The sequence below is a fragment of the Rhinichthys klamathensis genome, unplaced genomic scaffold (genome assembly GCF_029890125.1).
Source record: "Rhinichthys klamathensis goyatoka isolate OS25496 unplaced genomic scaffold, OSU_Roscu_1.1 h1tg000180l_1, whole genome shotgun sequence".
In the NCBI taxonomy this organism is placed as follows: Eukaryota; Metazoa; Chordata; class Actinopteri; order Cypriniformes; family Leuciscidae; genus Rhinichthys; species Rhinichthys klamathensis.
The window spans coordinates 3,601,615-3,627,250 of record NW_026606708.1 but is presented as its reverse complement, the minus strand read 5'-3'; the positions used below and the strand labels follow the sequence as shown (position 1 = coordinate 3,627,250).

The 25,636-nt window shown below is 38.3% G+C and overlaps 2 protein-coding genes across 8 annotated transcripts; one reads left to right on the top strand and one right to left on the bottom strand.

Annotated features, from left to right (window-relative positions):
• The first annotated feature begins 152 nt into the window (after window positions 1–152).
• On the top strand, window positions 153–3,199 carry rassf11 (Ras association domain family member 11). The gene is made up of 3 exons (XM_056261110.1): window positions 153–368; window positions 574–677; window positions 1,373–3,199. Exons 1-3 carry the CDS (start codon window positions 268–270, stop codon window positions 2,701–2,703), a joined length of 1,536 nt encoding a protein of 511 aa, XP_056117085.1. The 5' UTR covers window positions 153–267; the 3' UTR covers window positions 2,704–3,199.
• Window positions 3,067–25,402, bottom strand: csde1 (cold shock domain containing E1, RNA-binding). Of its 7 annotated transcripts, none has more exons than XM_056261100.1 (23): window positions 25,318–25,402; window positions 21,966–22,712; window positions 15,963–16,136; window positions 15,128–15,326; window positions 13,733–13,899; window positions 13,113–13,199; window positions 12,766–12,863; window positions 12,588–12,669; window positions 12,070–12,198; window positions 11,747–11,872; window positions 11,422–11,637; window positions 11,186–11,326; window positions 9,591–9,758; window positions 7,892–7,903; window positions 7,617–7,631; window positions 6,282–6,389; window positions 5,819–5,994; window positions 5,624–5,736; window positions 5,427–5,546; window positions 5,141–5,319; window positions 4,901–5,064; window positions 4,572–4,704; window positions 3,067–4,375 (listed from the first exon to the last, which is right to left on the bottom strand). In XM_056261100.1, the coding sequence occupies exons 3-23, from the start codon at window positions 16,104–16,106 to the stop codon at window positions 4,328–4,330; spliced, it is 2,625 nt and encodes an 874-aa protein (XP_056117075.1). In that variant the 5' UTR covers window positions 16,107–16,136; window positions 21,966–22,712; window positions 25,318–25,402; the 3' UTR covers window positions 3,067–4,327. The 7 variants fall into 7 exon arrangements, with proteins under 7 accessions (XP_056117075.1, XP_056117079.1, XP_056117076.1 ...); XM_056261104.1 differs by having other exon boundaries at window positions 13,790–13,899; XM_056261101.1 differs by lacking the exon at window positions 7,892–7,903.
• Between the last annotated feature and the right edge of the window lie 234 nt (window positions 25,403–25,636).

Sequence of the window (25,636 nt, the reverse complement as noted above, 5' to 3'; positions counted from 1 at the left end):
TTCAATATCTGATTAAATCATGTAAGAACTCATACAACTTGTTTAGTAACTGAAGCCCTGCTTTGGCAGAAGTAAATTTCAAATGTAAACATGTTTACTCAGATTCAAAATAATTAGCATCCAAAAAATGTCTGGGGATATCATGCACTGCACTGCAGACAAACACACATACCAACATCTACAGCCGAGTCTGAGTTATCAGTCTTGATCTGAGTGTTTACTAAAGGGAAGGGTTTGTACGTGTTCAGCTAAGTCAAGGATGACAACATGACTTTTCCATGTAGGACAACATTTACCAAACTGCCTCTTATTGAAGTACAAGGATTTTATACGAGTCAACTGAAGGAATCTTCTGACCATCAGGACAGGTACAGCACACCCTTCATAATGAATCGTACAGTAATCTGATTTTGTAAACTCCGCAATCTGTACAACTCAATACAGGGAAGTTGAGGGAACTTGTAAAACCATTTTTTTTCTCACTGGCAGAGTCATTTTATTGGAGGAATGAGACGTTCTAGAAGTACAGAAATGTTTAGAGAAAAAACAAAGAGCTGATTTATTTTCTTTTAGAATGGAGGTAAAGGTGTTTGTTGAAGGAGTCCAGCGCATTGTTTGTGGAGTCACTGAGAAAACAACATGTCAGGAGGTGGTCATCGCTTTAGCACAAGCACTTGGTAAGTACATGCCTAGCCCAACATCTCAGAGTTTATCATTCCATAAAGCATCTTCTACATGACGACTATGAAAAACACAAACATGAAGAAAACACTATTAGTTTAAAGGTCTCTTAAAAATCTTTGAAGAGATAGTTCACCCAAAAATGAAAATTCTGTCATCATCATCATTTACTCAACCTCATGTTGTCCCAAAGTATGATTTTATTCTGTGGAAAATATGGATTTTTTTGGACCCCATAAACTCCCATTATATTGGCAAAAATATTCATCAAAATATCTTTTTTTGTGTGTGTTCCACAAAACATAGTTGTCTAGAATGACAGATCAGATAATGACTCTCCGGACAGCAAATTACCAGACATTATTCAAGAAACAGCTGAAAACTAATCTCTTCCACAGGCATTTAACGGCATCCTGCGGAGTTTAAAATAAAAAATAATAAAAACTACTTCTGTGCTTTCACTATTTATAATAACCCTCCCTGTTCTAGCTTGTACTATTCTGGACAATGTTGTAAACTTTTGTATTGCTAACACTTCTTGTGTTATTGCCTCCTTAGGATGAAATTACTTGTTGTTTTCCTCACTTGAAAGTCGCTTTGGACAAAAGCATCTGCTGAATGAAAAATCAGTTTATTGTAAATGTATATTCATCCCCAAAATATCACTTTTTAATATTGTTCTCACTCTTAGGTCGCACTGGTCGATATACTCTGAGAGAAAAATTCAAAGAATTTGAACGTAACGTGTCTCCGGATGAACTTCTCCTGGAGTCCTTGGAGAAATATGGTGAGCAAGTTAAGGAGGTGGAGCTCACTTTGAAGCATATCGGCCCATCGCCTGGGGAAGAAACAAACCAGCCCTGGGCCCTATTGAGGCGAGCGGAGGGGACGGGGAGGCCACGGAGAGGCAGCGGGGCAATCGGCCTACACCGCCAGAGTCTTCCTCCGCTATCACACCTCGGCGTCCAATCCGAGCCACCCCCTGAGGAACCCAAGAGACCCAAGCGGAAGTCGTTGACACTAATGGAGGAAGCATGGGGTTGGCTGGAAAATTTGGGCAGGGGCGGGAAGCAGCAATCAGGACGAGATAAGAAGAAAGACAAGGAAGGCAATAAAGGAAATGGGCACTCCGATAACACGTCTCTAAAACCAACCAAAGGTTTACCAGCCTCTGGGACACCGCTGTCGAGGGACAAAAAAGACAAAATTAGAGCACCACATCAGCCTTTGATTAGTTGCCTTGGGAACCGTGGGAGATGCACTGATAATAGTGCTGAATGTGAGAGACGGGAGGAAGAGGTACTGAAAGAGGCAAAGGAGGATCTGATAACCATCAATCCAGTTGTTCCTCTGGTCAAAACAAGCCACGTTGAAACCGAGAGTGACGAGATTTCACATTTAAGGAGACTAGTTGTCCAACAACAGTCTTGTCTGCAAGAAATAAAGCTCAAAATCGAGTCAACGGACCAGCTGATCATTGAGCTTGAGCAGCAGCAGGCCACCAGGACATTTTCAGAGTCCCTGTCGGAAGAAGAGGAACAGCTCAAGTTCTGGCTCAATGAGCTCAAGGCGGAGGAAGTCTTTGAAAGAGACCTTCAGAGGCAGTTCTTTCAGACAAAAGAAGCTGCTTCCGAGTGCAAAGCTAAACTAGAAGAGTACAAACAGAAACTGCAAGCAATGGACCTGAGAAACTCCCAGCAGAAAACAGGACAAGAAAACATCACTGAACAGAATAGCCCAGTAGACACGCCAAAACAAACAAGCGTCAAACAAATACTGATTTCAGCAGACAGATCGCATGGGGACGGTGGAACAAAAAGGGTGGTAACAACGCTGGAGTCCAAACTCCCGTATGTGTTTGTTTCAGGAAACCAGATTTCACATCCTCCTCTACGCGGGCCAGCAGACCTGAGGGAATGGTGGACACGATGGTCTCAAAGCCAGAATCCAACATCAGTGACAAAACCAAAGATAGTGCATCGCTCTGAAATCACCATACATCTGGGAAGCACCAGAGTTTAATCACACGAAACCCCTTCTCTGTTCAGGGATATCTCTTTCTTTTTTTAATGCCACAAAAGTTTGCAAAGGCATGATTTATGTCTAAGGTTCTGTATAGTGCTTTACTAGAAAAAAATATTAAACAATACCCTTTTGATTCTCATAAAATGTTTATTTCAATTGTTTCATTCAAGCCCATTAACAAAAGTATATAGGAGAACCCTAAGGTTCAACACAAACCCAGAGTGCTCCAGATAATATTCATGACAGTAATAGCTCCATTTGTCATAAGAAGCACTGTAAATAGCCTCTATCAACATCCTTTCTCTGCATGTTTTTAAATTTTACCTATTACAGTTCTCCCCTTTTCTCAAGTTCTGCACACTTTGCTTGATTTATTTAGGTTTTCAAAAGGTCCACCCAAGTAAAAGCACACAGTACATACAGTATTTCTCAACCCACAGGTTTGGGGGATGCACACCAGTATTCTCGAATTAAAAAAAAAAAAAAAAAAAAGCCACCCTACAATTGCTCTTATATTTTGGTGGCTGTTTGGGGATAGAGGAGACACCAATTTTTTTTGTTTTATTTTTTGTTTTGTTTGTTTTTAGGCACCTTTTTCTTTATTTATTCATTAGCAGATATTGAGTTTAAGTTAAACTCAAGAAATAAAAAAAAGAAATAAAATGAAAAAAAGTATGTGCAAAGAAAAAGATCTTTAAAAAAAGAAGAATTTTTTTTTAAAAAGACCACAGGCTACAAGATGCCATTAGGAATTCTGCACATGCCCAGACGGAGCTAGTGAAATCAGGACAGGAATTAAAAAAGGCTCCTTAAAAAACAAAACAATATAAATCTCAAAAATTGTCATTTACACAATCAAAAACCATACACAAGTGAGTTCTGAGCGGAGAGAAAATTTATTTCGTTTTCAGATCCATGTTAAAAGCTACTCAAAGGAATTAGGTGTGGAAAACGTGAGTGAAAAGAACTTTAAGGTCATTTTATTTCTCACCAGAAAGAGACCAACAATATCTCAATATCACCTGGGTGAGAAACAACATGGGGAGACGTATTCAAGTGATACAGGAAGAATAAAGTATATATAACGGAAATCAAAATACAGACAGGCAAAGCTACTCTAAAACAATAATTCACTCACAGCAGCAGGTGCAGAATTCCTGGCATTTCAATTTCAGCAGAAATGAAAAGTGGGTCAAACAGTCCCCACATCTCAATCTAAAAGATGTGAGAACTACAAACCCCAGATTTCTCCTCATATCCTCTGCATAACAATAACAACCTTACAAGTGAACTTTTTCCAAACATATGATGCATACCACACACTCACACAACACGAGGGGGGTTTTGCTCAAATTACAACCACACAAAACCATCACACATACAATGAAGACAATGAGATGAGTATTTTTTTTGCAAGGGATCCTGTGACAAAGGAAGGGACCTGTGTGTACTAATGTTCGAGTCTTGATGTGTTTGTTATTCTGTGAATTGTTTTTATGGGCGAGAGAGATAAAATGAGTGTGAGAGAAACAGACACACAAATCCCTTCCTATGCCCTTTGTCTGATTGCTTTTCTCCAAGGTGTCTCATCCGTAGTGAAGAGGAGAGGGGTGAACAGGTCTCAGTCAGTAATACCAGGCTGGCGGAGTTTCCTCTCTACACTGAAGCCCTGTATGAACAAAACACCAGGTCAATATCAAGATCATCCAACTATTACAATTGTTTTAACAATCTCTTCTCAATGTCTAAAATTGCAGTTTTAGGTGCAAGAAGTTTAATTTTTTTACTTAAAAATACCCCCCCCCCCCCCCCTCCCCCTGCACAAATTCCAAAAAATGCTAAACAGAAATGCAGTTTATTTTTACCTTTGAATTGTCTGGGCCACGAGGCTGTCTGATAATGACAAGACGGGGAGCGTTAGTGTCATCCAGAGTGATGCTCTTCAAACGATTGACAAGTCTGTCAGGTCGAGGCGTTGCTATGGGTTTTGGACCCTCACTGGATAAAAAGAAAAGAAAAAATTATTCTGGTTAGATTTGATAAAAAGCAAATATAACTATAACACGATTTACAACTCAATAATAATAATAATAATAATAAATAGGTGCCTCCGCACCTTTGGTGCTTGGCCCCTAATAATAATAATAATAATAACAAAAATAACTTTGTATTACATTTAACCGAGAAGTCTTACCTGACTCTGCGAACATTGCAGGCACTGCATTTGCCTGTGCGTTGGTTCAAAATCACAGAAAACTCTACTTCATCACCAGCCTGCAGCTCCAGACCATCCTGCACCTCCTTGACGTGGAAAAACAGCTTCTTGCTGTCTCCAACTTCATATGTGATGAAACCAAACTGGGGAAACAGACTACTTTTAGCAAGTGTCTAACACTTTCTTGCATCATTAAACTCACTGTGGACATGAGTTTACCTGATCTTTGACACACTCCACCAGGGCTTTGCGCTGAGGAACAATGTTGCAGGCCATCTTTTGTCCTGTCTGGGCCATTGTACACAACTGAAACTTCACCATTTCACCCTTTTGCAGACAGTCACCTTTATTGGCCATACCAACGATGCCGAATGGATAACTCTGACCCTTACTGGAGCCTGGTAAAGTGTTTGAGCAGAGAACAGTTATTAAAATGGTTTTGAACATCGTTTACACAACTCTAGATACACAAAATATTAAAAAGACGTCAGGAGATGTCACTCACCATCTTCTGTGATCTCAATAAGGCCTTGATACTCTGTCTGAGAAGGGTCCACACTGCGCAAGGGCCGAACCACTTTCCCCAGGAACACAGTAATACTCACATCCTCTCCTACTCCATTCACTGACACACACAGAGTTGTATTACTTGCATGAACCAAGTATTATTAATGCCAAGCCCATAGAAAGTCTCTAACATACCAGCTGCAACTTTGGTGACCTTCTCAGCACTGATTTTGTTTCCTTTACCCTTGGAGAGAGTGTACTCCACCGTATCTCCCAGGTCCATGTTATCCACATCCCCACACACCTCACTGCAAACAATTCAGAGTAAACCATTATAAAGAAAAAAACAAAAACAAAAAACAAGTCGAAACCATCAGGTAGAAACTTTACCTGTAGTGGAAGAAGATCTCCTGATCATGATTGGATGTTTCTATGAAGCCAAAATTATCCTTCAGTGTGGCTATGTATCCCAGAAGCCTCTTGGTGCCAACAGCACGATTAAGGACCTTGAAGGACACAGCACTTTGCTGTCCGGTGCGTTTCACCTCACTGATGGAGAATTCCACCTAGTGGAGACAAGGCGGTTTACATTAAATCAAAAATTACATCTGCTCTTACTGATCTTGATTACAAGTCACTTTAAAAAGCTGAAAAAAATTGTTTTCTAAAAATATTAGATTTTTTATTAGATGTTTTTCTAGATAACATTTGTTTCATAAAATGGTTATAATAAAATGCTTCCAAATAAACAAAATGGTAAATATAAAATTATTCCAATCTTTCAGGTGAAGCGGAGTTTAACATGAAGCACAAATTCAGCAAGCACAACAACGAGCTGTAGTGCCTAACGTACCTTGTCTCCAAGCTGTGGGTAAATGCCTCCATCCAGGTCTTTAATATGGTAGGGAATAGTGCTTTTCTCTCCACTCTCTTCATACGCAATCAAGCCTTCTTCTGCATCCTGGTGACGGCACAATTACACACATTCACATAAGGACCAACAACTTTTTTTAACATGCACACAAATTACAGAGTGCACCTCAGCTCTGGTTATGTTGCACTTGGTCATCTTGGACTTACAGCATGAGTCTCATAAGTATTCATGATTTAAAAAAATAATTGGTCAAAAGAAAATACTACCGAGTGTGCACCTTAGAAATTATCCATAGTTGTGAACTAACATTTTTATTCTTCAACTAGTGTCAGTGATGATGGCCAGCATCCACACATCAGACTGCAGATACTTGAGAACCATGTAAAGATTGGGACTGTCCAAATACCCACACATGTGGTCTTGGCCACTTGAGAGCACATGCACACAACAGGAAGTGCGTGCGCAAAATCAGTGCGCAAGCTCAGTGCCCTTAACACACAACAAATACCACTTCGGAGCAGTATTCAAAGCTAAGTGTATCCCATCATGCATCATGTTCAGGAACTCAAGTGCCACTGAAACTTCGACAGGAGATGTCAAGGAAAACATTCCACAGCAAGTTAAATTAATTAGATATTACATATAACTTGGCAGTAAAACAAATTGGTGCCCATTTTATTGGTGCAAAGATGGGTGTATTTTGTACAACATTTGCTTTTTATCTCTTAATTAGAAGCACCACAATTACTAAATTGTGTCGTAAAGCTCTGTAAACACTTACATTTTTACGAGAAAAGTGTCCTGTCAGGTACACAAGAAATGTAAGAAGACAAGAGTGGGTTTTTGGACAGGCCCAATGTGTCTCTGGATATCAGCAGCAGCAATACATTTTGCAACTCCTAACTTGCAAAATAAATATCCAAACAAAAGCAAAGCATGGGGAAAAAACGTGTATTTACACAATGAGTAAATAAAGAAACTCAAGACATTTAATGAAAGATATAGTCATCATGCGCACACTAAAACTAGGGGTAAAACTGCTCCCATACAGTTTGCCACCCACGCTTCAGTACATCTGTACCACAGTTGAAAATGTGTATGAATTGTGTGGTATCCATTTTCAAGAGTAATTGCATGAGCAACACAGAAACCGAACCGTTGTACCCCTCACAAAAGAATGCACACAGTGAGTGGCACAGCTTGAGTTGGTATGGTTATGAGGTTAACATGTCTGTATGACTTAAAAGCTGTTAAATCATTCCCAGCTCATGCCAACAGCCCTCATAACCAAACAGACAGACAGATCAAACTGACCTTTTCAACTTTACCCTTAAAGGAGAGAAATGCGGAGGATTAGACATCTGTGATTTATTCTAACCAATCAGAACATTTTTATTGCAGGTGAATCGAATTAAAAATGAAATACTAATTTAAAAATAATTACAATAAGCTAAATCTCATCCTTGGTACTTTAACAATTTGCCTCAAATGCGTTAAAGATCATGTTTTCAGAATAGGATTTTCTGACAGCATGACTGAACTGGTCTACATTGTGGAGGAGAGGCAGCATGCAGGAAACAGCAGCCTACCTTGTCTTTTTTCTAATGTAGACGAGCATGGTTAAAAAAAAAAAGGAAAGGAAAAAATAAATAAAAAAGGAAAAATAAAAAGAAAGAAAAGAGGGTCAGACAAGAGGCAGTAGCATTACATAGCACCTCAAAGCCTGCTATTGTATTTCGTGCTTGGGTCAATCAAGAGGGAGACAAGCAGATAGAGGAAATGAAAGCTAAAGTCTGGAAAGTAAAATTATTTAAAAAACAAAAATATTTAGCAACTGAATTCCTCCATGTTCAAAGTCATTCATTTCCACTTATGACTAGTGGTTTCCCAAATTTCCAGAGTTGTGTACTTTAAGGACCCTTAGGGGCCATTCACACAAAGAAATACAAATAAAATCAACTACATTTACACTACAGTTCAAAAGTTTGGGGTCATGAGAATTTTGAAAGAAATTATTACTTTTATTTAAAGGACACATTCATTTGATCAAATGACAGTTAAGACATTTAAAATGTTACAAAAGATTTATATTTCACAAATGTTGCTCATTTGAACTTTATTAAAACAAATAATGAAAAAAAAAATGCATCAAGGTTCTTTCCACAAAAATATTAAGCAGAACTACCATTTTAAACTGTGATAAGAAATACTGTATGTCTATAGCACCATTCAGCATATTAGAATTATATTTGTGGCTGCTGAAAAATCTGCTTTACCACCACAGGAATAAATTACATTTGAAAATATATTAAAAGATATATTTTAAATTGTAAAAATATTTCACAATAGAGCTGTTTTTGGGCGTTTTCACGCCTATAAATAATTTTTTTGTTTTGTTCTGAAACAGGGACTTAATTTGTTACAATGTTGCATTTTCTTCTTGGTTCGGTTTGCTTTCACAAGGCAACCTTTCAAAGGATACCAAAATGTGTTTATGCAAGTCCTCTTTTTGGTCAGTGTCCTGTGCGTCATCCATCAAGAAGATTGACAAGTTTGCTCCATGAGCTTATTGTGGCTTTATTTGTAACTGTCAAGACACACGCAAACACTATACGAATGTAGCCATCTTTCCCGTTGTTAAATAATATACTACAAATGTAATACTACTATAGCAAATTCAAACGCACTCTCTCTGGATCTCCCAGCGCTGACAAGAGGTTAACAGTGTCAAGACACACAAACACTATACGAATGTTATAATGCAGCTAGAGCAGTAATCAAGGCTTCATTGGGACAGAATTCTCGCACGGAGAAGCGCAATTACATAACATTTTAAGATGAACAGGTGCTCTTTTTGTTTTCAACTGTGATAACTAATGTGCTTACTCACAGAATCAGACACTACTGCTATTTATATAGCACATTTCCTGTTATGAATTATAATACCATTTGGTTCATTGGTTCGGATTGCTTTCACACCTGAAGCGAACCGCCCCAGAGCTTGTTTGCAATCGGGCTGAAACCACCTCGTTCAGACGGTCTCGGAACGATTCTGTTGGTGCGGATCCGAGCGTGATTGCTGTGTTCACATATGCCTAAACGAACTGAACCAAGGGAGAAAATGCACCAGGTTCCGAAACAAACGCTCAGGTGTAAAGGCACCCTTACTGTATTTTCGATCAAATAGATGCAGCCTTGGTGAGCATAAGAGACTTCTTTCAAAAACATCTTGCTGACCCCAAACTTTAGAACAGTAGTGTAGCTTCAGGAAGTCAAGAGTTTATTTACCTTCTCTTTGACCTTGCTGGGGCTGTAGTTCTTGTTGGTAGTAGCAGGCACGGCTTCTTTCTCCACCACCCCCATAAAACGCAGCTCAGATTGAGTGTGGAATGACACTGTGCCCTTGGGCAGCTTTTTGATCCGCACGGCATGGTTTCTTTGGGCTGACAGCATGTCCTGATGAAGGCAAGAGGGGGTGTTTTAAAGCTGGATTGAGGCAATGTAAGATCAATTTTACTTTTGCCCCTGCTCTGTTTACAGTGAAAAACCCAGATTGGTCAGCTGTTTATAAAGTCTTATTCAGGGTTTCCCCAGGTTTGATCACCCCAAATTTAAGACTTTAAGACCTTTTTAAGACCACTTTAATGAAAATTAAGACCTACATCGCACCCATTATGCAGCCGTAAAACACCAGATCAAATCCCAATAATGACTATTACTAACAAATGTTTTAATTAAAAATACATTTATTATAAAAAAACTAATTTAACACCATGTTTTTGGTAATTTTCAAACATTCATAACAATAAACAGATAAACTAACAGATAGACAGATTAGACAGGAGACAGGAGAGAGAGAGAGAGCAATAGACAGATATGAGAAAGAGAGACACCAATAGATAGATAGGAGAGCGAGAGAGAGGTATAGGAGAGAGAGTTTTCAGTACATCACAACAACATCAAATCACTTAGTAGCTACAAGTTTCTTAGCTCAACACCTTTGGCAACAATCTCTTCATCTATATTCTTAAGCTCAGCCAGTTTGTCTTTGTGGCTCCTTCGGAAAGCGTTCGATTTTACAATAAGTTCAGTCATCTTGCTTCCTTTGTAGGTTACAGTTTGACAAGAGTTTAGAGTGCGACAAAAGCACAACGTTGTGTTTTATTGCGAGTGTAAACAAATAAGTAAACACTTTGCTGTTTGATGAACAAAATGACGGAGTATGTTTTTATGTTTCCACTGTTCGATCGCGCCCGCGCCTCTTTCTCTCTCTCACACACACAGTTCGATCCGTCTCTCTCTCACACACACACACACATTTCGATCGCGCCTCTCTCTCGCTGTTATTTTTGTAGGTAAATGTGAGACGTTAGCAGCACACATGTCTGCTACGTCTTCTGAACAAAACAAAGAAGTGAGTTTGATGACGTATGATGACGCTTTGCAGGAGACCGCGATGATTGGTCAAAGTTGCAGAAAAGTTGCGGTGATTGGTCAAAATTGCAAGGTGCACTGAATTCACGGGGATTTGTTGAAGTTGCATTAATAGTTGCCATCGCGAAATCCTGGAGGGACTGGTTTTCCCCCCATTTCACCTTGCGTTGCAGTCTGGTTGACTTTGAATAAGGCTAGTATAATTAAATTTAAGACATTCGTTTAAAAAATTAAGACTTGACAATGGAATTTAAGACTTTTTAAGGCCTTAATTTAGGAAAATGAAATGTAAGACCTTTTTAAGACTTTTAAGACCCCGCAGCTACCCTGTTATTCCAGTATCTAGAGGGCAGGATGTCAGTCGGACATAAAAAAACTGCATTTATTGAAGCTGAGAGAAAATCAGCAACACAAAAGTGGTTCAGGTTTGGTAATATCTAGGAACTCACAGGGACCACAGTGAATTCCACTTCATCGGAAATGTGCAGTTGGCTCTCTTCCAGAACCTCACTGAAATGGAAGAACATCCGGGCGTCACGGTCCACACATTTGATGAAGCCAAAACCATCACGCACAGCAGCTATCACACCCTGCACAAAAAGACAAGTAGAGAGACAAAGCCAACATTAGCAAAAAGTAAAAGTATTGCAAGAAAAATCACAAAGACAAAGTTCTGCAGTTGTACCATTTCACGGGTCTCCTTGGTGAAATGGAAGGTGTCAGGGAGGATGTCGATATTTGTCGCTCTCTCTAGTTTGTCCCGACGGTCGGTGGATATATTGAACTGGACATGGTCTCCCTCCAGCAGTGTCACTTTGGACTTGGTGTCCTTTTCCCCAAATAGCAGCTCTTTGTCAGTGAAATTAATTCTGGCACTGATCCGCCCAGGCAGTGGGTCGTTCTGAGTGAGACAAATGGAGTCTTATTTGATTTAACATGCAAGCAGTATCTATATGGTAATGTTATCAAGAGAGTCTAGGAAGACTAATGACAAGAGCTGATTCACAAACCTGATTCTTGGTAGGAACCTTGGGAATAACCTTGGAGACAGTGCCCTCGAAGGTTTCAATACTAATATCCTCAAATATAACAGTGCCCTGAGGCAACAGTCTCACATCTGTGGCCACTTCCTTGCCCTATGAAGCAAAGAGAAACATCTATAACGCTGTTTGAAACAGCAATGCATCTCATGCATTTTACTCAAAATGATAGAAAGTAAAACCTTTTGTAACTTTTCAATGGTTATAATTCCTCCAGTTACAAACAAAAGACCAATAGAACATCAATAATAAAGTTTTGCTTTCAGAAGTTCTTTATTTCTACTCAAGCTTACGTTTCGTTCTTTAATGGTGAATTCCACGTCATCTCCAGCTTGTAGAGCCTCCAGATCCCCTTTAAACTCACTGTAGTGGAAGAAGATCTCCTTCACAACATCCCCTCGTTCAATGAATCCAAAGGCCTCCTGCAAGACACAATCATAGCTTTGAAACATCAGGCCAAATATATTTAAAACTATATTTTCAAAATTAAATTTGAGCATTCATAAACTAAGAATTATGGCACTAGTTAAAAAAAAAAAAATGTGCAGCTGCATTCTAAACCAGCAAGTTATAACAATGTTCAAATAATAATAATAAAAAAAAAACTGTTTGTCATTATATAATTTTAAAAACACATTAACAACAAAAAACTTGATTAACCCAGACTTAAGAGATAATAGCAGTCTGAAGTACATTTGCCATTCACATTTGCTTTCCCACCAGAGGGCAGGAGATCACTAGTCCTCATTCATTCTACAAAAAAAAAAGCAGCTACTAAACTACAAAACTCATTTTTTAATCAGATCCTTACCTTGGTAGCACAAACCACTCCCTGACATCTTGACTGTTGCTTATTTACCAATACAATGTTGTGAGCACTAACAGCACCAGTACTGAAAGAAACAAAAATAAATCATTTCCACATTAAAAAAAAAAGCGCCTTTTGACATTTTACCTATATCAATTAGACATTAAAGAAAACAACTTACTGCTTGTTGGTCTCCATGTAAAAACTGACTTTATCTCCAGTATCTAAAGAAACATTTCCTTCCACATCATCAGGGGCATATGTCAAATAAAACACTTCCTGTGAGAAGATTCAAACCACAAACATTTTCAGAAACATCAACTACCAAAATCAATGCACCATGTAGAGGCTAATATGAACCATAGTACTGTGCGTTTGTGTTTAATTCAGTGCATTTCTCTAGGTTTGCTTAGCTAAATCTGCTTTTATAGAACTTAAAGGAAAACTGGTCACAAGCGGGGGAAGAAAACAAGTGATAGCGTTTAAAATGTTTAGGAAACTCTGCAAAGGAGGATAAATGACACATACCCCGTTCCTCTCATAACACACACTGCCTGTGGGCACTTGGCCAGGTGCAGACTTCCCGTCCAGGTGAGAGGGGATAGCTGAAACTACCTGGAGAAAGGGACCGTACAAACAGACAAGGCAAGGTTAGAGGTTGCATTGGTGACAGAAACAGGATCAACCATATATGTTAAAATGCTAAAGAGGTCCCTAAACATAGATGCTTAACGTAAACTAAATTAGATTTTTAATTAAGAACAACATTTAAGGTTAAGAATTGACTTTTACGTCTGAGTTCAAAGAACCAGACAAACTAAATATATAAATATGACTGACAAACTTAACATTGACAACAAATCAAGATTTGTTTCTCCCACAATTGTATATTAAATGAGGATGAAAAGTCCACCCAACAAGACCACAAAACACGAAGACAATCAAGCTCATCGTGAACCCACACAAAACAAAGCAATAACATCAGGTCAGTTAAGCATTGCTAGATGTTATTCCTGATAATTGAAACCAGTGATGCATGTGCGTTTGCCTGATCAATATGGATTAAAAATGAGCTTGAAATCCCCAACAATGACAGACATTAATGGGACAAGGACAATAAAACACAAAAGTAAAATGTGTTCCTTAACTGGATGAATAAAACCATGCAGCACAGTTAAAGGAGAGGCGTGCAAGTCAGGCCCCACCTGCCCAGAAATTCGCTCTTCTGGCAACATTTCTGCCTTGATTTTTACCAGCTTCACCGCAATTGGTTTGCCAGTGCGTCTATCAGACGACACCTCAAACTCCACATCATCTGAAAAGTAATGGGACAGAATGACACGGAATAAGTCAATTCCTGCATTAATATTCATGTTGGAAACAAAACAAAATATTTAATATTTACGATTCCTACTAGCGCTTGTCGATATTGAATCTTGACAATATATTCGTGATGATTTTGCTAGAGATGTGTTTATTGTAATGATTTTAATTAGAGCTAACCACAAATTCTAAAATGTCGGCCATTTCAACTGAAAGATGGCTACAATAAATGTGGTCCACTAGATATCCAATGCCTAATCTTTAGAATCTTTTAAGCCTAATCTTTATCTATCAGTTTCCATCCCTTTGAATGAAAAAAATGGATAGACTAATTCATTTGTATAACTATGGTGTACTGACCGTATAGTTTTATATAATTAGTGTACATAGAAATCTTTGAAATGCTTATAGATTACTTTAGACCCAAATAAAACATTTTTTCAAGTTGCCAGACACGATTAAATATAATGCTGTCTCTTTAAAACAAAGAGACAAAAAATAGTCTTTTCACGATAAAATATTATAACATTTGTATAAAGACATTTATTGTTTTGGTATGAATAAAACAATTTAAATGTTGAATACGAGTCCACACAGATACTTATGATCAAACTCTAACATTCAGTGAAGATCCAAGATGGATTTAGCTTTAAATCATCATAAGATATATTTCAATTGGATCGCTAATCATCCACATGGGCCATTAGTGCTTTGCCCCCGATGATTGCCGCTTTATATTATAAATAAGATATATTATTTATGAGATAAATAAGTGGCTATATTTATGAGATTAATAAGTGGCTATATTTATCTTTTTATTTAGCCAAAAGCTTTCCCTAAAGATTGTCACTAGTCTAGTTTCACAATTCTTCCTGATCACGCAACAAGGATGAGATTGTTAAAATGGAGATAAGAGTCTCAGATTTAAACTTCAGTAGCAAAAAATGGTGTTAGAGTGGATAGATTTAATTCATTTTCATGGATCTGTTCAAACTGTCTGTTTTAAGTGATTCATAATGCTGATTAAATGTTTTTGGTAATATACTTGTCTGTTTTAATAAAGTGATTCATAATGCTGATTCAATGATCAAAAACATTTAATGTTTTTGGTAGTGAACTTGGCCAAAATGGTTACTTTCAAAAGGCTAATAAATACACTTTTTAGTTATACTGCTCAGCACTAGTTCCTGCTGTTTTCTCCCACCCCATTCGACCCATACCTCCAATCTTAAGCTCCTGCAGGTTGCCATTGTACTGAGAACAGTGGAAGAAGAGACGGGCCTGTCTCTCAGAGCACTGAATGAAACCATATGATGTAAGCAGTTTTTCAACCACTCCTGTCTCACGGATTCCCATGCTTGTTCCATTGGCAAATCCACCATGGCCATTATTATGCAGCAGACTGGGGTCAAAACTCATCTATGGAGAAATAAGACACGTTCAAAAATTAACTTCATCAATATTCAACCTTCAGCTCTGTCCAAACATACGAATGTTCCACAATAGATCAGAACACAAGTGCGGAAATGGTAAAATGGGATGAAACAAGGCTTTAAATGCAGCACACACAAAAAATAAAGAAAAAAATAGTTGAATGTAGATGTAAGAGTTTCTCTCCTCTGTGTGGCCTGCTTGAACTGGTTCCTTGATCAAAATGACCAAGATAAATAAAGCTGAAACCTGTACAATACTAAAGAAAACAACACTTAACTTAAAATTCCATTGGTGTCATTAAACCAAGAAATTACGTTCATGCATTTAATCCATCCCACACGCATTTAGTTATATATTAGAATATACACGCAAACAAACTCATCACCACATCCAAAGTTTCAACTAAGTCTCTCTGGACAACTTCATCCACAAATAGAGTTAATTGTAACGGTCAGCAGGCATGTAGTCAAAGTTAGACAATTAAAAACAGATATACCATGGCTCTAAAAAGCTCCACAAAGCCAAAGAGCTTGAAAACTCAACTCCAAGCATGCAGTTAGTGTCAGGTATTGACACTGTGAGAACATCAAGCCAGCACACTGTCCCATCATGACCACTTACAGATCGCTGATACAAGGGGGTCCGCTTTTGCTTTTTGCCCCCTACTGCGCGAGAGGAATGGCATGAAACTGAGGCAGAGCGGGGGATTGGCTGGCTTGAGGTGGAGGGTGTGGGGGCAGCAACAGGGGCATCAGAGGCCTCCATCTTGAGTGGGAGGTAGGTGGTGGTGGGACACTGGGGGGTATAAGGGGGGGAGTGGATTTAAAAAAAAAAAAAAAAAAAGCTAAAAATGAAGGATCATCAAACAGGAAGAGCCAATACACATGGCATCATAAACACATTGGAGCAGACCTTACAGAGTATTCAATTCTGTAAAAAAAACACCCTCTTATGAGACCTGTCAAAGGGGCTATCAAACCACTGTGATGACTTAGATGGGGTAAAAACAAAAACACAAATATATACTCCTTTTGCGTTGTTACGGTGCTGCCAAATGACAAATGGGAATGTCAATATACTATACCAACAGATGACCAAAACCATTACAACAGCTGTACTATTATTACTAACAATATTTTCTTTACACGGCGATGCATTCCAATGTCATGCTATCACACATTTTTCCTTGACTGCTCCATTCAAGGAGAACGAACGTGTTCAATTTTAGTGATGGTTTTAATAAAGCATGTGAAATGTTTATTCAGTCAGAGAGATTTCATTTTGCATTAAAGCATGAGAATGACAAACACTTCAGATGCAAACAATCATCTCCGATTCCAATAATTTTCTTCTAAGGATTACAAAAAGAAGGTCCTAAAAACATCTGACCCCACTGACTTTCATTGGGCCTCATTCATGAAACACAAGCAGAACAAATTTGTGCAAATCGTTCGTCAAGCTGTTCTGACGCAAATTTTCGGATTTATGAAAATGATTGAATTTTCAAAATGTTGGCATGAAATAAATTACACCTGCTCCCTACCACACGTAAATGGTCCTTAAAACATCTAAACGTTTCGTGTTCTTTTAAGCAAATGGATAACTGCATTTTGATAACACTAATAATATTTCAAGTGTTTGTTTGCCCATTTTGGCCATCTTTAACTATTGAGGTTAAACGTATTTGGCTCGCTGTCCGCAGTGATAAGGCTTGAGAAAGCGGCTTCAACTCGAGCTCTGATATATCCCCAGAGACTACTAGTGCTTGGAAGATAAGTATAAATGGGTGTTTGACGCATTTTTTCTGGTCGACAAGTTGAAAAATTTGGGGTCACTTCACTTTTTAACCAGCTATCCAATCCCAGTGGAGGAGGGGTGAGACAAATACCACAAAGACCAACCATCACATCCTACTTGTACAATGACAATGAAGTTAATTTTTGGTTTCTTAGCATTTTTATATTCAGAAAATTGCTGATAAAACAAACTATCTGCGAAATCAGATACTAGTTACATTACTTCCGTGGATATTCTGTATAATACCAGGTTTTCAGCTGGAAAAAATTTTGCGCCTCCAAAATGCTCAAGCACCCCTAGCTGAGCATTTTCAGCTGGCTAAAAAAAGCTTTGGTGCACACACTTTAAATGGAAGATTTTTTTAGGCATATAGCCAATAGTCTCTTTTGCATTTATGCAATATACTGGAGCCAAACCAGAGAAGGAAGTCCAGAAAATTCCAGACTTCCTGGACATGTAATTTACGTAGCTGCAATTCATGGAGGGGGGTTATGCTAATTGTGAATGAGAGTCCACGCCCGCCCTATTCACGAATAGTTGTAATTAATTTACATACACACGTTTAACTATCAAATCTGAGGTTTATGAATAGTTTGTTAATCCAGAAGAGTTTTCAGGAAGATCTATTTTATGTGCAAATTACTCTGAATTTACTAATTTATGAAAATTTCATGAATGAGGCTAATTGTAAGGACATTTTTTTTATTATTATATTTGTTCCACAGGGGGGGAAAAAGGCATTCAGGTTTGGAATAACATATGAGAGTATGTTATTTTTTGTTTTAGGGTGAACTACTTTAATTCTTCTCCCTGTGCTGGAAGACATGCTCGAGGAAAATCAGAATGTGTTAGTTTGATGAAGCGACTGGGAATGGCACTACTAGACTATACGGTAACATAAAATGGTTAGATGACACAGACTCCGACCAGCCTCGACCACTGGGCCATTACATCGAAACAGATACAGGACTTTAAACACCAATAAATACTTTATATTCACTCTAGTGTCTGAAAACAAAGCCTAAAATCCATTTTCTGTCAGTCAGACATGGTTCAACAGCAGCCAAATCAAATGAGTAAAGTAAACATATGTACCAGCCACTATATTAGTCTTAGTGAAAACAATATAATCGTTCTTGCCTCGCCACCTCTCGTTGCTGCTCGTCTCTATGGCAAGTGATCGAGGCCAGCCTCTAAGCCTGCTGATCAGGATGATGTGGTAAAGGAACAGCACAGAGAGGGGCAACAGTGTGTGTTCAATGAACGAGTCGAGTTCAGGAGCGTGGGGGAAAGTAGGGTGGAGAGCGGATGGCTGGGCACTTACGGAACGGCCGTAGGGTGACAGGCTGAGACCGACGGGCGAGGTGCTGTTCAGGTCAGCGCTAACAAAAGCTGCAGGTGGCGACGCCGGCAAGGTAAACTCGACAAAACCTTTCCAGGGACTACCCATAATTATCCCATTCACAGTGGCCAAATCTACTACACCTGGGATGGATCAGATTAAGCCGTTTCCCAGAGTCTAGAATTTATTTAATTTTTAATTCAGTCGTCGTGTTGCAGCTCCTCCCTTCCCCTCTACCCTCTCCTTTTGGTTACACACCAAACAAAAACACCTCTGGATTTCTGCAAAGGTGAAGAAAGGAGGGAAGCTGTGAAAATAAACTGAGGGAAAGGCAACAAGAACAGCCAGTGAACAAAGCAGCACAGTAGGGTCAGTCGAGGGCTGTTGGTGTGTGTTGGGGAGAGGACCCTACAGACAACATGCAAGTGTGCCTCATCTGCACAGAAGGTTGGGCCAAGACCTAATAAATTCTTCTAAAGACAGCTTCAATTATGTACTTCAGATATGTTTTTCTAAGGGAAAGAGATCATAAGTATTTTATGCCCAACTAGAAGGAAGAATTGTTGAGCAAATGTATGCCAAAACTACAACTACTTTAAACAGAGGTTGGCACATGAGTAAACAATGAAACCTAGCACAGGTTTAGTTCACTCAATATTCACTTTGAACAAGACAAACAGGACAAAATGTGTGAAATTACAGTACATTCATTAGAATTTAGAAATTAAAATATTTATCCCAAAATGAAAAATCTGTCATTTATTCACCCTCATGTCGTTCTGTCATGATTTTTTGAGATGAGTTGATTTTTCCATTAAATCGAAACATTTTCGTTAAAACGTGGTCAATTCAATATTGATTCTCAAAAGCCACGACAGCAAACATTGAACATAATATCTGAATCTGATTGATGTTAATCTTATTACTAGTCTTCTCCACTAGATGTCATCTTCTACCTAGCGTGATGTTACAGAGGGGACCCTGTCATTTATTCAGAGTTTAACATGGTTTAACAAGAGCACCTTTCAGTGTGAAAGACATTCCCTGAAAGTTCACTGTCCCAATCGGGCCAGTGCTGCATGGTCACGAAAGTTTGTCATTTTCACACGTTTTCAAGCCTTGACAATAAGCATTCAAGCGCAAGAAGACGTGCGTGCGTTGTGTAGGAAGTTGTGTGCGCGCAGTGCCTGTAGCAGTTCCTGAAAGTACATTTTGGTAGGGCAGATTCTGGGTCTTAGCGCTAGTTTATGATAAACATTTTGTAAGCTGAACGCAGAACACTTTTGGCAGAGGTTTCGTTATTCAGCCTAAGGGTGGTACTCCAATGTGAATTAGCAGTCTTTAAGTTCACATGACACACGTACAGAATGCTATCTTAGAATTGCCTTAATGTAGTATTTTACTCCGAATGTTGTTTTAAAACTTACAAGTTGTAGAGGAATTTCAGTGAAAAAAAAAAAAAACATGTCTATTATCAAACAAAAAACAAACAAACACAACAGAACTATAAAAAGGCTATTCATGAGCATGATTAAACTAAAAATGTATCATTAATTTGATACGCAACTCCACATAGTCTGGGTCAGGTCAGTAACTAGTTGGCATGTCTGTTCGTCCTAATATACACATAGCTGAAGCGGACTGATATCATCTTGGTCTGGAGTGAGGTTTACATAAGGTAATGAGAAAATAACCCGGGCAGTCTGAAATCTGCCCCAATAGGTCTCAATTAGAGCGCACTGCAGTTCTATTTTTTTTTTACCACAGATTTATATTGGAAAATTGCGAAAATTGAGCTGGGGAGGCCTAAGGCATCCGCTGCCCCGCTTGATATCATAATACATACATTTGTTGCAGAATGCCAAACACATTTACAATTTATTATTGATTTAGTTTATATTGAGGTCTATGTTTTGGATGAATATTTTACATAAGAGCCGTGGCTGGTGCGCACACATTCGAAGCGCACACAAAGCTGCATATCTCAGACATGGTGCAAATAATGCACGTCTCCTTGAGCTTGAACGGACAGATTTACACAAATTTCTCTCAAAATTCCCACCTTGGCAAGTATCATAGTAAACATTACGTTACGGCATAAGTGAACAATTTCAGTAGAGAAAGACAATGTGTATCAGAATATTAGATCTGTGCCAGCAGCCTAATACTCCTGCTGCTGTCTGTGTTTATGTTAATCAAACTACAAAAAAAAGAAATTAATCACTGCCCTTCACTGAATAACTTTTGAAACTTTAATGCTTAATCTTTATTTAATTTATGAAGATTATATGCAGCAGTGTTATTTTACATACTATTCAATTTCTGTACCTGAAAACTAAATGTTAGACCTACCTGAAAAACCTGATTATTTCTTTTGTATCTTTGTTCTATTCTATTTATTTATTTGTGCTATTGATGGTGGCTTGATTATTTGTTCTTTTTTTTATTTTATAAATGACTGTTTATTTGTCTTTAATAATCTTTGAAATTTATATTAGTTAGATAGTAGTTTTAGCTGTGGTGTCGAAATTGGAATAGAGAATTGTTCAATTTCACTGGTATCTAACATTTTGGAGTAATAACCTTATTACAATAGGTAATAAATACAAACATTGGTAAAAAAAAATAACAGTTTTATTCATTTATTATTATTTTGTGTGTTGGGGCCAGTGAAAATTGAATCACTGAATTAAACCAAAAATCTCAAATCAAATTGAGATATTGTGAATTGAAATCGAATCGGGACATCTGTATCGATACCCAGCCCTAGAAAAGACATGATTGACATGACAATTTTGTTTCAAAGATGAACAAAAGTCTTATAGGTTTGGAATGACATGAGGGTGAGTAAATGACCATTTTCATTTTTCGGTGAACTATCCCTTCAATTCCTTATTTCAAAACTTTAACTGCCAGTTAAATTATATGTTGAACTTGAATGATCTCCGTTCCAAAACCTAGTGAGCTGCCTACATAAGAAGCATTTTAAGGGGGGGAGAAAGTAGAAATGCCTTATGCAGTCAAAATACCTATTAAATATTTTGGCCACATTATAAAGCACCATTGCATGCAAGCATCCTTCATAAGAGAAGGCAATCCCATAATGCACTGCAACTGCTGCAGTGAAATGAAATCCATCCAAGAGGTTGTCCAAGAAAGAGGATTTGATTGATTGATTATTGTATATATATATATATATATAAAATTTAATGTTTTTTTTATTTGCGTTGTTAGCTTAGCAAGATGCTAATGCTAAACACATTCCATTTCAGTTAGGATGCTGCTCAGAAGGCAGCTCACTAGTTTCTGGAACAAAGCAACCCATTTTCAGCCTTTTTAGATTTAAATTAAGAGATATAAACAGCATGAAAAATTGGCCTGATTTGGCACACTGTAAATTATAGATAAAAATAAGCCAGACAAATCAGGATTATTCATTAGGTAATGGATAGAAAGTGTAAGGAGGAGTGTCTGGCATGACTTACCTTGTTCTGTTGTCTTGGAAGGCTGTAATGATTTGGACCAATCAATCAATTAATCGATGCTTCAGATTCGTCTCACACACGCGCATGCACACACACTTGTAAGGTTCGGCTCTCTGGCAGACGTTCTAATTACAAAAAGTTGCAAAAATAAAGGACAAAAAGCAAAACAAAAAATAAAGATATTCAAATAAAAAGGCAAGTGCAGGTGTATGAACACTTCTTTTGGGGGGAAAAAAGTTAACAAAGACAAGAGAAAGACTAGGTGAACGGGGGGAAAAAGATCAGGAGGGAGGGATTCGGTCTGCAATTGACAGAAAGAAAAAGGTAAAAACTGAAAAGCCCTCTCCGCACCCCAGAAGAGGAAGAGGTGCGGGGAGGATGAGGAGGGCTTGGCGCAGCGTTGGGACGTGTGCTTTTTCAAAGCTGTTGAGTAGGCACAAACTTCTTGTCTCAGATCAGGTCTCGCCTTCGCTGTTAACGTTGATGGTTGGTTGCTACGCTCGTTGCGGCCTGGTTCTGTTTCTTAAATCTTTGGTTTGCTCGTTTGGTTGCTTCGTGTTGCTTTAGTTTTCTCGTTTTGTAGCAGTGCAGTTCTTCGTCTTGGTCTTCAGAGTTGTTGTACCGTTGGGTCGTTTTGGGGATGTTTGTTGTGTTTTCTTTTTCCTTGACGTTTCTTCTGACCGATAGATGATCTGAACTTGAAGTAGGTTTCAGATGGTACAAAAATCAATTCGGTTTCACTTCATACTGTTTAGGGAAAGAAAACAAAAAGGATATTAGATCACAGACAGATAAGTTACACATTAAATGCATCTAGTCTAATATACACTATATTGATTGATTTCTGGTCTAATTTTGCCCCCTACAGCATTGAACACACCCTCAAGAAATGATTTAACAATCAATCCCCTCAGTCACATTCATTTCATGTGGGTTAAAACGGCATGTTACTCTCCTGTTGATACACAGCCCTAAAAATAAAGTTTCCTCAGAGGCCTGGTGTAGAGAGTGAGCAGCTGACTGAAAACACGTGGATCAACAAGTCTCAGCGTGAACCCGCAGTTGGCTGAGCATTTATGGAATACATTCAATTCAAGCGGTTAACAACTGCAGATATCCAGCATGCCAATCATACAGTTCCCTCTGGTCTATTACACAAGAGGTGGGAGGATCAAAGAGCTTGATATATAGGCCAGTTCACAACTTGATATGATGGATCAAGTAAAGGCTTAAAATGGATGGAGACAACATCTTACATAGCTTGCCAATTTCGTACACAAGAAACAAAGAGATAAATATTTTAAGTTACAATAAAACTGAAATAGGGACAGATCTTTTCCTCCATATTGTGAAATACATCCGAGTGTAACAATTTATCGAAAGAGGAAAAAAATGTAGGGCAGGGACTCAGTTCTATGCATTGGTTGTTGATTTGATTTTGTACTCAAAAGTGTAGGCAGATGATCTTGCAGGAGCAGGTTTAAGCAGAATTAACTACTGGAGAAGTCCTGCATACTTTAGAGAGAAGTCTGCCATTTTCACTGGAAGGCCCAGTTATGACATTATGATTAAACATAACGAGATCAAAACATTTTTTTAAACATATGCATGGATGAATTTAGAACAATAACACAACAATACATTGAGAAAATAGTTTTTTTTTTAATTTCATGCTGATTTTAAAATGGAAGTCATAGGCAGAATTTGACCTGTTCCCCATTCTATGGAAGAAAAACACAAATAGTGCCAGACAAACAAACATTGAGAACACATTGTGTGCCTAGATTTACAACCTCGTGGTTCCAGTGACAATTAAAGGAATAATTCCCTTTAAATAATAATTCAGATAATTCCAAAAAATATTAATTTTAATACACTTATGGTAGGCTATATTATCTTGTCGTTTTACAGCTTTACAACTACTCGTTGTCACTGTATGTGATTGTATAAGTTGGCGATTTCGAATTTTAGAAAAAAAAACAAAAAACAAGCACGAGGGAACAAATTGCCAGGAGTGTTGGAATTAAATAAGGGAGAGAAACTTACAATTGGCTGAACTATCCCTTTACAATTAAGTAAAAACAATATTGTAAACATGTCAAAATTGGTACAATAAAAATGTGTGGAAAAACAAGTGAATTTATCCCGAAGTTCATAGGCCTAAGCGCGTGACGTCGACACCCTCGAGCGCGTGCTGCTCAGCTGGACTTGACAGCGGCTCAAATAAAAGCTACAAAGTATCGGAACCACTGTTCTTCGTTCACAAGTTTCATTAGAATAAAAGAAACGGCAGGTTTCTACAGCATGCGTAAACAAAAAATTAGGACATTAAACTAAGTGACGCAAACAGCGCTTGAGCAATAGCCGGGAGTGGATCCATCTGGATCTCATCCAAAGACAAAATCACTAGCAATGCCATTTCAGACAAGACTGAACTCCGACGAGCATTTCAGAAAGTGCACTGTGAGGATAAAGACTAACAACAAACGGTTAAAAGACAATCTTTTCAAATATTTCAAATTTAAATGAGAAAATATGACCGTTGCCAAACTTTTTAAACAAGGCATTTCCATATCTTATTCAGACACAAGTGGGAAACCATGGAAAGGGTTTTAACAAAGAATTGTACGAATATTGCTATTACAAAGAGCAAGTTCTTTCTCCGAGTGCGGCGGAATATTAGTTGAAGCATATTTTATTCATTATAAAATGTTTTTTTTTAGAAGTTTTATCTTTTTTAATTACTTTCCAGGGCCTGCAAAATCACAATTTCCAAATTTCCTGTTATTTTCATGTTGTCATGACAATGGAAACGCTAATTTTAGTAGTAATTCGTTTGGAAAACAAGTAAACTCGTCTCCTGTCCTGACAAAAGGGGGTTTGAGTTGTTTAACTCAAGTAACTAACTTATGTGTCGACATAGAGGTATAGACTATGATCCAGACGGGCTTAAAATAAATCACTCATCCCGACAACAAAGGCACCCGGGGCGGCTGTCGGGTCACGCTGGACCGCTGCTGTTGCGTTGGATGCTCGACTGGGCAGTTCATTTCTTGACAAGTGACCTTTGCACAACATCGCCCATGACGGATGTGGTCAAAATAATACGTGTGTATTCATGGTTTAAAGCGACTCTTCCCCAGTATCAGCGAAGCGCTGGCTAACATGCTAAACCGCTAGAACACACGCAGAGGAAACACTGCCCCCACCCTCAACCGTTTAACTGTTCAAAAACACGCACGGGTATTTAGAAAGAGTAATATAAACGCAAATGTCGGAAGCTCATACATTCATATACCCGTGTGAAAATTGTGACATCACAACATTTAATAAATATAGAGGAAAAACTCACCCCAACAGCTTTCAGCACTGTCACCAGCGCCGCCATAAGCAGCACGGCACATTACGTAGTGAGGGGCTGTGCGAACTCTCGCGATATTAAAACAATACCGTGTGAACTGTGGGGGACACGTCTGGGTCAGACGTCACTGTAAAGTACAGATAACTTCTGTTCTACATTTCCACTGTTAACTGTTTTTATATACTATCAGTGACCCAAGCTTGGACTTCTTGTATCAGATTTTTCCTAATTGATAGAAAATCCCCAACTAACTAAAAGTAGGACCTAACAATTAACCCACCAAAACACGTTTTACTGTGGTGGTGTATGA

Excerpts from the sequence above, each read along its gene's own strand:
- rassf11 (XM_056261110.1), top strand. The coding sequence starts at position 268 with ATGACTTTTCCATGTAGGACAACATTTACCAAACTGCCTCTTATTGAA. Across the intron at positions 369-573 it reads TCTTCTGACCATCAGGACAG|AATGGAGGTAAAGGTGTTTG; the intron begins GTACAGCACACC and ends ATTTTCTTTTAG. Across the intron at positions 678-1,372 it reads CGCTTTAGCACAAGCACTTG|GTCGCACTGGTCGATATACT; the intron begins GTAAGTACATGC and ends TCTCACTCTTAG.
- csde1 (XM_056261100.1), bottom strand. The coding sequence starts at position 16,106 with ATGGAGGCCTCTGATGCCCCTGTTGCTGCCCCCACACCCTCCACCTCA. Across the intron at positions 12,864-13,112 it reads TGTGTTATGAGAGGAACGGG|GAAGTGTTTTATTTGACATA; the intron begins GTATGTGTCATT and ends ATCTTCTCACAG. Across the intron at positions 9,759-11,185 it reads TGGAATTCACTGTGGTCCCT|GACATGCTGTCAGCCCAAAG; the intron begins GTGAGTTCCTAG and ends TGCCTTCATCAG.